Source organism: Amphiura filiformis, chromosome 16 (assembly GCF_039555335.1).
Source record: "Amphiura filiformis chromosome 16, Afil_fr2py, whole genome shotgun sequence".
Classification (NCBI taxonomy): Eukaryota; Metazoa; Echinodermata; class Ophiuroidea; order Amphilepidida; family Amphiuridae; genus Amphiura; species Amphiura filiformis.
Window position 1 is genome coordinate 3,585,673 of NC_092643.1, and position 12,539 is coordinate 3,598,211.

The window sequence follows — 12,539 nt, forward strand, 5'->3', positions numbered from 1 at the left end:
CGCCAATGCGCTAAAATGTTTGAGAAAAATGCAAACATAGGCACAAAATTGGCCAGGGGTGTAGTACCCCCTTAACAAGAAATGCAAACTGCACTGATATAAGAATAGTTTTAATTACAAATGTGAAAAACGCATGGAATTTCATTCTTTAAAAATTCCGCTTTTTTATCCCATGTTCACATTCATGTTGTTTCCTCTGTCGGTTGGTTCACTGGTTGCTTCATTTTTTGTTGAGTTAATGTCATGTGCATCAAATGAGCATCTTATTTCTTATCGTTAATGATATTTAAGAAGATTCGTTATCCCAATGTAAGTGTAAATCAAGTATGGATGTCAAGCATCGGGCGATTTACCAATCAATATTCATGAATGATGATGGGCTGTTTTACAAATTGATTGGTTTTGATTGATTTAATTGATATTTTTTTCCTGTAAAATCTTTTAGCAAAGGCTTCAGAGCTTTAAAGATTGGACACGGAGACTCAATTTGACAGACCAATGTTCGAATGACTAATTGAGGACAAACTAGACTGCTCTGCACCCCCCCTTTTTTTGGATAAAGAATTCATACCTTTCCATGCATAAAACATAACATATACCCAGTGACTGCACAGCCGGGCTTCCATGGCTGCCCTGCCCTGCCCATGGATAGCTGAGCTGTTGGATCAGAACAGGATTTATGGATTTTCCATGGTTAGAGGGATTTGGGGATGATAAATTAAAATGGTCTACTACAGTAGACTAGGTACAAACGGAAGATCTGAAGAAACTGATTTGGATCGAATAGAGGTCTCAAAACTGAGCTGAAATCTAACATTTGCGTATTGTTAACTGGGTGAATTGTGTGGTTAATTATTAACCTCTGTATCGAAAATAGGCTACCTCAGCTGGTCCAATGTATTCTAACCATTAGATCTCAGGCATTACGGCGGCCAGTGTCCCACAAGGTGGGAGGGGGAGTCTTGTACAAGCGGATAGGGGACGCAGGGGGACTTGTTCCACAGGGGGAAGTTGTCCTTGTTCCTCCTAGGCTACGCCACTGCCTCAAACAATATTTGAATTTTAGAGTTCGATACATTATTGTAGCAAAGATGCAAGTTCTTCAAAAGTATTTTGCCCTCTCCTATTCTTTAATATTTTTTTTTTGTCGGAACCATGCACGATTGCCCTAATCATAGGGCCCGTACCCTAATTGATGCGTCCTCAGTGCCATTGTAAGATGACGTCATTCCGATGTCTTTTAACAAGAAACATGTAACACGACATAGGCCTAACATTATAAACATAATAACCTTACACATATCAACATCAATAATGTCTGTAACATTGTATGAAACGATAAAAACAATCGACATTTACATGTAATAAATATCGATATGGGGGAAGAATGTTCGCACTGACTGTTCATATTCTGTGTACACTGCAAAAACAAGCGGTTTGTAAAACATTTTAACACTTCTCAATAATCTCAGTTGCTATAATGCATTAGGTGTCTCTATTCATGATATACAGGCTCCCACACAAGACACTAATCGCAAACCATGTATAATTTTTTGTAGGAGCCCATTGATCAAGAACACTATTGGAGCAACTTACTATAATAAACACCATTATGTGTTTATAAACTTACACCAATGTGTTAATTTAGAACGGGATTTAGAAACATAGATGTACAATATCAGTGTTTATTTTTAATATATTCACATGTTTAATATAAGTGTTGCTCTCATGCCAGAATTAGCTATGTCCATTTATTTTCTCAATTACATGTTACTCATTTCGGCAACAAATGGACGGTTAATTCTGCCCTCCATAATAAATGCAAGTGACTTTGTGGTATATGCATGGTCACTTGAACAGTTAGACGCAAGTGACCATGCATACATGTATACCCCAAAGTCACTTACATTTTCTTATGGAGGGCAGAATTAACCGTCCATTTGTTACCGAAATGAGTAACATGTAATTGAGAAAATAAATGGACATAGGTGGTTCTGGCTCTCTAAGCCCTCGACATGCACATTTTACAGCGTTTGTTACGGTTTGATGTTTATACGCCTTGGGTGCAGTTAATTCCGGGGTTTATTCCCAGCAAACACAACACGCTTATACAGAAAACGTTTAAATGTCGGGTTATTATGAAGGGTATAGGTTTTGATAACATTTAAAAACATTTTTGAACACTTGCTGCAGAACATTCTAACATAATGTTGTTTATTTTGCAAAAATGTTTGCAAAAAATATTTTACAATAACATTTTCACGTTAGTGTTTTTCCTTATAAAACGTTTTAAAAACATTTTCATAAGCTTTCCATAAACTTTATCAAATGATATTAAAACGTTTCGAACAAAACCAAAACAAGTTTATAACGTTTAAAAATCATTTATGTAATTGCTGAGTTATGGCATATGCCGATGGAAACCCGTTGCAAGTCTCATGAAAGAATAACTTAGCAGAAGACATTTTAAGTTAAGAGGAGTGGAATGGTATTTATTGAAATCAACAAATATATTATATACAGACTGTAACAATAAATAATATACAATTGCAATTTCGTTTGTTAGAAACAAATAAAAGAGATCATGGCAACAATGTTATGCAGTGGAATCAGTAACCTCTTGGCTAACCGAAAAACTTTATTGGATTCTTTACTAGTTCGGGCTCAAAGGCTATGCTCAATTGACTAAATCGTCAAGAAAACGAGTTGGGCCATGCACTTTTGATATTTTTGCGCATATCAAGCTGGCATCGCGTAAAATTTACTTTCATGATTTTTGCATTTCAAAAAGATAATAAAAGGAGTCATGGCGTAAAATGTGATATGCAGGAGAATCAGTATTATCTTGGCTTACAGAAAAACTTTTCTTGGCTTATTTCAATTCCTACACTGTAAAAGTCATATGAACACTTGACACTAGTGTTCTGTCTCTGTTTCCAAGATTAGTTATGAAAAGATGTCTGCATATCCATACTAAAATTTGCCTTAAATAGTGTCTCCTTACCTAGCACTATCACAAAAAGGAAACATTGTTACATTAATATTTGATTTAAAAAAATAAGACAACATTTTCAAAACTTAGAACACATATGTAACCCTTTTGAACACTTTACCTTATTTCCTTGTCTTTCTTTGTTTCATTTGAACACTGGCGTTCTTGTAGTTTGAACACTGATGTTCCGAAATATTTTAGAACACTTATTTCACATGTGTCATGTGTTCAACTGCATCTTATCTGCTTATGAACACGATAGTGTTCTCTAAATAAGTTGAACACGTGTCATGTGTTAAAAAACCGTTACATTAATGAACGCGTTCCATGTGTTCTGGCCAATTTACAGTGTAGTATATATATGCTCAAACGCTATGCCTGATTTTACTTAATCGCCGGAGTTGGGTCACTTTTGCATCAAGTTTATACCACGTAAAATGAACGTTCATGCTTATCGCCCGGGGCTTATCGTCAATGATTTCAGAAAAAAAGCAAAGATTTTTCATGTTTTTCTTTCACTCAATTGACATTCATAAATAATATGATATTTATTTCAAATTTATAAATTAAAATACCACTTCAAATGCCCCATTGTTTAAAATTACCCATCTCCATCTTAAGAGCACCAACCAGATTTTTCCTCAGTCACATTTGTTACACAAAGAAAGTCACGAAAGTGGCCCAAGCTGTTTTAGGACTACTTTACAGAATTTGCCATATCTTCACTTTTGTAGACCACTGATTTTATTGAAACAAAGCTTACAATATGTGGGTAGCTTTAGAAATTATCTTTACGACTAAGTGAAGACAATCAATAAGTAACAAGTTTGCCTAATACTATTTTCTAATTGTATAAATATTTTTGTTACACCCTGTACATGATTTAGATATACATTGAAGATCAATGATATGGGACAAAGCACGCTGGTTGGCATTCGTTTATGTTTTGCAATTCAAAGATCTTTGTACAATTTCACTGAAACAGTGCACTGCATGTACAGCGATATCATCTTCAGTAGATAGTAATACCGCGGTATATATAAAACTCTAAACATTCTAGCATAGTCATGTTATATCGAATATAAAGTTATGCGCATCTGGACAAACTTTTGCTTGTGAAATTAATGAAACATCTAAGCGAATTATAGGATTAAACGTTAATTTTGTAACTTTTTATCAAATTGAATCATGATTAACTGTATCTGTATAAGTAAAACTAAGGCAGGAAATTCGTCAGAGTAAATGGAGATACGCCTACTAATAGTAATACCATTAGTAAGGAAATGTAAATATCAGCATGGAACCAGATCTAATGGCTCACTGGCGTGTACGTGTATACTCATGTCATACCAAAATTGGTGGAATTATACATAGATTTACTGTCATTTACATTAAATTTGATGCGCATCATTTAGTTACCGTTTGTAAAAATGTTTCAAACAGCCCTTTGTATAGGCCTATGTAATATAAACTAGGCGTGTTTAAGGAATGCATTTGTGTGAGAGGTCCACAGAGAGATGGAAGAACTCAAGAAAGAATGGAGGACCCAATTGATTAATCAGTTTGAAATAGAATATATTAACCGCACTGATCTAGAACTGAGACCATCAGCAGAATCTCATCCAATCAAGATATCCAGGCTTAGTTAAGTAAACATAGCTAAAGAAATTATTTGTAGTAATTTTAAAATTGATTCTTGTATATTGAAAGATAAAAAAAAGATTAATTCTTGTATGATACTGCATTGTTATTTAATTGACAGCCATACTGCACTAATTAATAAATAGTAAATAATTGTGTTTGTGTGTTTGCTGTTACGTGGATTCGGAAGCAGGTGATTTTGGCCTGGGTCATATAGTGACCACCATAACACTACGAATTGCACTAAGGTTTTTCCTAAAATCTTTAAATTGCTTAAAACGTTTGTATAAAACCCCTCTTTTTTAGTACACAACTTTCTAAATTCTTTTGACATACAAAGAACAGATTAACTCTTCTTAACATATTTCTTAGGAATAGTTTGATCAATAGCAGCATTAATGTTATGTTCAATAAAATCCCAAATGTTACTCTCAAAGTCAAAATGTAAAAGAGTGAAAAACTCACTCCCCAAAAGAGTGATTCACTTATAAGACCACTCAAAAAGAGTGAAATGTGTTTTTTAACTTTATAAAACCACTCTAAAATGAGTGAATATCACTCTAAAAGAGTAAATTTCAACTCTTTCAAGGAGTTAAATGAAGGACAACTCTAAAAATGTGCTGTCCCTCATTTAACTCATTGAACGAGTTGAAATTCACTCTTTTAGAGTAGTTTTCACTCTTTTTTGAGTGGTTTTTATAAGTGAATAATTTTTTGTTGGGAGTGAGTTTTTCACTCTTTTACTTTTAGAGAGTACTCACACTAACATACATACATTCCATGGGCTTTTATGAATAAGATGACGCATTTGATCAAAATTTGCCCTCTTCAAATACTGGTTTGTCAATACACTTTGCTTTCAATTTATATAAATCAAGTGTAGGCCTAAGTACTACATGTACATCATTATGGTCACAATTATCTAAATTGTAAGAAGCTTCACATGACTTAACATAATTATACCTTATTGTTTGTATTGAACGCACCGCCGGGTAGGCGTGTGCCACTGTTATGAAAGTGTATGTTCAAATAAATAAATAAAAAAAAATACAAAGACAAGATCAAGGAAATGTTCATTACATTTCCGTAAAACCCCAAGAATATGTGGTGTCAATAAGAAGATTACGAAGAGCACATTTTCCAATCAATGGCTCACTGTCAAAAGAGTCATGTCTGGTCATTTAAAGCCAAAATAATGAGCTAAATGAAAGAAATTTGACTTACTCCCATGATATTCTTATGCCTATAGGCTACATAATAAAAGTTATTTGATTAAAATGTAAATTTTGGTTGTTTAGATGGGTTGGTTAAAGCGAATACAGATTTGGTATGTCAGAAACGGTTAAAAACTGAAGCCAAAAGTTATATCATATTGTCCATAAAAATGTTTTCAAGATATGGTTGTCCAACTTCTTCTCATCTTCTCTGCTCAGGATAAACATTTTGTTCCTACTTAATTGAGCGCCCTGACATGCATTGGAACTTCCAAATAAAATAAAATATGTTTTATATGAGAACAAAACATCGAAGGGTTCACAGACTCACAAATGTTAGTCAGTGAAACCTGCCAGATTTCGACTATAGACCACAAGCCAAGATTTAAGAGTATAATCATGGGTGATTTCAATTTCCTGGCATGTAAGATAACAGAGATGTGACGATGGAGGTAAAACTTTTTGAATGACCCTCGTAGAACATATTGTATGAAACACAGTACAAAAATGTTGACCAAATGTTATTATGGTTATTTTTTTGGCAAACATTTTTGCAAAATAGTATGCCAACACTTAAGGGGGTACTACACCCCTCGATAAATTTAATAATAATAATAATAATATAATAATAATATAATAACAGCACTTAATATAGCGCTTTTCCAACCTGATCAAAGCACTTTACAAAGATACAAAAAATATACAACAACATATAATACCTGAATAAAAAGGCTTCAAAACAGCAACAATCAGAACAAGTGAGTTTTAAGGTTACTCTTGAAACTATCTACAGTGGAGCAAACTCTGATGTTTAAAGGGATATTGTTCCACAGTTTGGGTCACTGTACACTGAAAGACCTATCACCAATTAATCTGTTGCTCCTGGGGACAACTAGACGAGTTGCGTCTAACGCCGAGCGTAAACCCTCTCTGGTTGGGATATAGATCGTCAAACAATCAGACAGGTATATTGGTGACAGATCATTCAGTGACTTGTAGATGTATAAGAGGATTTTGAACTTAATGCGTTTTTCGATGGGTAGCCAGTGGAGGGAGTCAAGAAGCTCGGATGACGAGTATAAGCGGCGAGGGACTTGGAATACAATGCGAGCAGCTATGTTCTGTAAGCGCTGGAGACGAGCAATATCGGTAGACCTGCAACCAGATAGAAGCGCATTAGCGTAGTCTAATTTGGAGAGAACAAGTGCTCGCATTGCATTGCTACAAGTATCTTGATCGATATAACGACGAATTCTGGATATATTCCAGAGGAAGAAATTCAAAGATTTACACAAGGAGGTTATGTGAGATGACATGTTCATTGCTGTATCAAATGTTACACCCAGGTTTTTGATTGTAGCTGAAGGTGTTATTACAGTACTACCAATGCAAATTGTAGTGTTGAGAAGGCGATGCATGTTATTTGGGGATGCAGCTATGAAAAATCAGTTTTGGAATCATTGAGTTTGAGTTTGTTTTGTGTCATCCAGCAACGTATTTCTTCCACACAGGATGACAGCTTGAACAGAGCACTAGCTGCTTCACCTGGAATAATGGGATTGAATATGAAATACAATTGAATATCATCTGCGTAGAGATGATATCTAATACCATGATTTCGGATTATTGAGGAGACAGGTTGAGCATACATAGTAAATGCTTTTGGACCAATGACCGATCCTTGAGGAACGCCATAATTCAGAACATAAACATCAGATATTGAACCATGTATACTGACATGAAATGTGCGACCGGTCATATATGATTTGAACCAATTTAGAGCTCAAAACGATCAAAAAGAATGTTATGATCAATGGTATCAAAGGCAGCAGATAAGTCAAGCATGATCAAGAAGGCGGCATGGTTATTGTCAAGTGCCCGATCAATGTCATTTTTACCTGCAATAATGCGGTCTCAGTACTGTGTTTGTTTTTGTACGCTGACTGGAGAGTTTCATCAAGATTATTCTCTTCCAAGTGCTTGCTAACCTGCTTAATCACAGCCTTCTCGATAACCTTGCCAATGAAATTGATACTGGAAACAGGCCTATAATTTTGGAGGTCGTTCCAGTCAAGGGTGACTTTCTTGATGATGGGAGTCACCATAGCTTGTTTCAGATTATGAGGAAAAATACCAGTAGTCAGAGAATTGTTTACAATACAAGTTATATGAGGAATAACAATATCAATATACTCTCTTACCATCCAAGTTGGCATATAATCAAGGGAGCAAGATTTGTTTGCACAACTCATGATTATATCACGAACCTCGGTTTCATCAAGTTCTTTAAATGAGACAAGATCATTTGCGACAACGATGTTATTTCTAGTTACAATACTTGGTGGTGAAACGACAGTATTACTGTCGATGTTGCCACGTATTTTTGCAACTTTGTCAGTAAAGAATTGTGCAAATTTGTTGCACAACTCATCAGGAGTATCAAAAGTTGGTAAAGCTCTACAGTTCTTATTAAGTAATACACCTAATGTTTTAAAAGTGTCTTTTACACTAGCATTGTACAACACATCTTTATAGTGGTTTTCTTTAGCCTTTTCAATAAGAGAGATAACCTTTTCATGTTGAACCATATAAGAATCTCTGTTTACAGTGAGGCGGTTCTTTCTCCATTTTCTCTCCAATCTACGCTGTTCTCGCTTTTCAGCCCTAATCTCATCGTTATACCACTTTGCTTGAGGACGAATAGTGCGAGTTCTGGTAGATTGAGGAGCATGGGTATCAAGAACAGTTCTCAAAACCTCATTGAAATGTTCAAGAAGAATGTTAACATCAGATGTAGCTGGAGTAGAAGCCAGTCTATCAGTTAGATCTCCAACAAATACGCTAGAGTCCAGATTACGGTAATCCCGCATGGTACATGTAGCTTTCATGGGTGGTGGCTTACGTTGTTGGACTACACAGCTTATCATCTTGTGGTCAGAACCAAAATACAGACCAACATCACAAGTTCTGAGGAAATCCTCGTTTTCACGAGTTATTATAAGATCGATTAGGGAACCTGATATGTGGGTAGCCTCAGTGACATGTTGGTTAAGTCCAAAAGAGGATAAAATAACTTGAAAACGAGCAACCTCGGATCTATGAGGCTCATTCATGTGGAAATTAAAATCACCCAACATGATAAGTTTACCAGTCAACAAAGAGACCTCCTGGAGGAAATCCTCAAACTCCTCCAAGAACCAATTGAGAGTAAAACCATTTGTTTTGGTTGGGTGGGGACGGTATATGATAATGTAGTGAACACCATTATTTGGATCTAAAATACTTGCATGTTCAAAGGTAACTGTCTTACCATTAAGCGGGTGTAAACGAAACGCAAGTTGAGCCTTACTAAGAACTCCAATACCACCATGATTACTGGTACCACGTGGGATGTTCAAAAAGGTATACCCATTTGGCTTTAATTCGCCAATGACAACTGGGTCATCGGTTGCTAACCATGTTTCAACTAAGAAGATAGCATCAACATCGTGTTCACTGATGTAGTCGTTACATGTTGTTGTTTTATTTCGAATTTGTGTCTATTTTTGCATTTTTCTCAAGAACTAATAACACAATGGTAACAAAAGTTATGTATATTATAGGGGCAAGAATCCAATTACTACACTGGAATTTCAGTGACCCAAGACAAGCGGTTCGTTATTTATGATAAGAAATAAGGTACCACTAGGATGTACCTCATTTCCTATCATATATACTGAACCGCTTGTCTTGAGTCACTGAAATTTCAGTGTAGTAATTGATTCCTTGCCCCAATAATATACATAACTTTTGTTACCAGTGTTTTATTATTTTTTGAGAAAAATGCAAAAATAGTCACAAATTTACCACAGGGGTGTAGTACCCCCTTAAATAACATTATGTTAGAATGTGTTGCAGCAAGTTTTCACACTTAATTTGATGTTCTTGAATATTATCCGATACACGCATTTTCTGTTAAAGTTGTGTCTTTGCTGGGTTCTTTGGTATTAATTTAAATATATCAGAACAATCACATAAACAAAATATCATGTGGTTTTTTTTTCTTTCTGTAGGTTCTTTATCTATAGGCCTAAGTTACTCGGAATCCGGCAACGTTCGGAAATCGCAGTTGGAAGTAACTCTGCAATTTTGGACGATTAAACGCGTGTCACTAACTAAAGTGCGGAGACAATAATGTTTCAACAATAAAGGCCTATAAAATATTATTCAGCAAAAAAATAATCCAAAATGGAAGATTAATTTTTAAATGCACACGTACACATGTATGTGTAACTAAATAGGCACTACCATGACACAATTCATAAATCGAAAAGAACTTATCAATCATCCCGTTTTCGAAAAATAAGATGATCATAATGCTTACCAATTCCTTTCGTGGATTCCGATGATGAAAAGCAACGTGTTGGTGAAGAAAAATCACACATAAGTCATACAAATTCTTATTCCATTTGGGGATATCATGTAGTTTTGGTTCAGGAATAGGTCCAGACTTACAGATGGGTGGATCCACATTCTTAACTTAACCATGTTTCTATATTTTATCTCAACATTTTACCAAATCAGCTTCGATATGCAATATATCAGCTTCAAAATGCAATTAAAAATATAATTCAAAGTGATAACTGCCTAGAATCATAAAGCAACAGCTATTCCGAAAGGAGTTGAAGAATTGTACCGTGTTTGAAATAACAATATTGCGGAAATAAAGTTTCTAAAATTGCAAAACACCTTAAAAACGAAATGGCATTGGATAATAAGACCCGTTATATTACAAATCGATATATTGGTACACAGGTTCCAATAGGCACGATAGTGTAATAGTCTACTGTCACCTAGGAGCTAAACAAAACTACATAAAAGATAAACACTTGATGATCGACCTCTTTCAGTTGTTATATTATTTGGCCTCAGGAGTATTAATCGCAAGCTGCTGTCTACAGTGGTTGCTGTCTTGGTTTGACGGTGATGTTAAAAAGAGCGCCAACGGCGAAATAAAATGACGTCATACTCTGATGGAAAATAATTTAACGTTGTAGATATAAGTTGATGTGAGTAGAGCTAAGACGAACAAAATAAATAAGTAAATAAATAAATAAATAAAGAAAGAAATAAATAAAGAAAGAAAGAATAAAAAAAGAAAGAAAGAAAGAAAGAAAGAAAGAAAGAAAGAAAGAAGAAAGAAAGAAAGAAAGAAATATAGAAATATAGAAATATAGAGAAATGAATGGATAAATAGATAAATAGATAAATAAATAAATAAATAAATAAATAAATAAATAAATAAATAAACAAATAAATAAATAAATAAATAAATAAATAAATAAATAAATAAATAAATAAATAAATAAATAAATAAATAAATAAATAAGTAAATAAATAAACAAATAAACAGAGAATTAATTAAAGAAAGAATAATAAATAGATAAATAAGTAAATAAATAAATAAATAAATAAATAAATAAATAAATAAATAAACACATACACATAAATAAATAAATTTTATTTTAAGAAAGAATAATAAATAGATAAATAAGTAAATAAATAAATAAATAAATAAATAAATAAATAAATAAATAAATAAATAAACACATACACATAAATAAATAAATAAATAATAAACAACGCTTGAAGATAACTCCATTAAAGACAAACTACATAGATATTACTTTCCCAGCTGCTATTATGTATATACATTTGTAGCATTAACTGAGTTCCTGGCCTTCTCCACTCCGTATATAACGAGAGCCCCCCCCCCCCCCAAGGAGTTATCACAATATCAGTTTGAGCAACCTCGGACTACCTTGGTGTGTGTTTGCTATCTACCCCTCAGTGTGTCATACTGCAGTTACTGTCCGTTTTCCTATACACAATACACAGTGCTCTTTCCCATTGACGCGTGACCTCTACAAATAGCCTACGTTAAAAGTATGGGGATATGCCTAGTTAACGTCGCTGTGTGAAAAATAACCGGCCAATATTAAAAGTACGTTTCTAAAATTCTAGACAATATAGTTTTGTAACATGTCCTAAATTTGTAGCTAATTTAGATGTTTGGAAATATGCGTACTTTGGTGTTTTAGGAAGGATATGTAAACGACAGATAACACCAAAAAATATGAAGAAATTATTTCTAAACCGTGTTAAGTCTGCAAACCACCATGTTTCTCATTTTCAAGAACGCTGGTTAACAATAAGCACGTATTGTCTCATTTCGTAAACAAAGACCACACAGAATTGTTCTCTAGCGCTTCGCTTTATAATCGTTCACCCAACTGAAAGTATAATCCCAGCCATTGTCATTGTACGTGTGAAGCAGAAACATAATGTTGTGTGTATTTAACCAGAGAAGATATGATTTAATCAGTTGAGCTGTTTTCAATGAGTGTTATCTTGGTTTAATAGCTTTTAATGGGGTTTAAGTCCTGCAAAGGTCGAGTTGAATTCTACTGTAGACATGACTGCATCATGTCATGCTATCTACCCCTGATGCTATCTACCCCTGACAGTATGTGTTGCTATCTACCCCTGATAGCACAGTGTGTGTTGCTATCTACCCCTGATAGCACAGTATGTGTTGCTATCTACCCCTGATAGCACAGTATGTGTTGATATCTACCCCTGATAGCACAGTGTGCGTTGCTATCTACCCCTGATAGCACAGTATGTGTTGCTATCTACCCCTGATAGCACAG

General features: G+C 34.5%; 2 protein-coding genes across 2 annotated transcripts in view; both read right to left on the reverse strand.

Annotated features, from left to right (window-relative positions):
- Nucleotides 1-10,368, reverse strand: part of LOC140136452 (uncharacterized) — a 28,716-nt gene extending 18,348 nt beyond the window's left edge. Inside the window, exon 1 of the mRNA XM_072158175.1 lies at nucleotides 10,211-10,368. The gene's annotated coding sequence lies outside the window, so the exon portion shown is untranslated. The remainder of the gene's footprint in view (nucleotides 1-10,210) is intronic.
- On the reverse strand, nucleotides 7,330-8,774 carry LOC140136454 (uncharacterized). Its single transcript, XM_072158176.1, has 2 exons — nucleotides 7,746-8,774; nucleotides 7,330-7,392 (listed from the first exon to the last, which is right to left on the reverse strand). Exons 1-2 carry the CDS (start codon nucleotides 8,772-8,774, stop codon nucleotides 7,330-7,332), a joined length of 1,092 nt encoding a protein of 363 aa, XP_072014277.1.
- Nucleotides 10,369-12,539: the final 2,171 nt, after the last annotated feature.

What these genes read in the sequence shown, in the direction of transcription:
- LOC140136454 (XM_072158176.1), bottom strand. Translation starts at nt 8,774, where the DNA reads ATGATAAGCTGTGTAGTCCAACAACGTAAGCCACCACCCATGAAAGCT. An exon ending in CTGAGACCGCATTATTGCAG is followed by an intron (nt 7,393 to 7,745) that starts GTAAAAATGACA and finishes CCATTATTCCAG; the next exon opens with GTGAAGCAGCTAGTGCTCTG.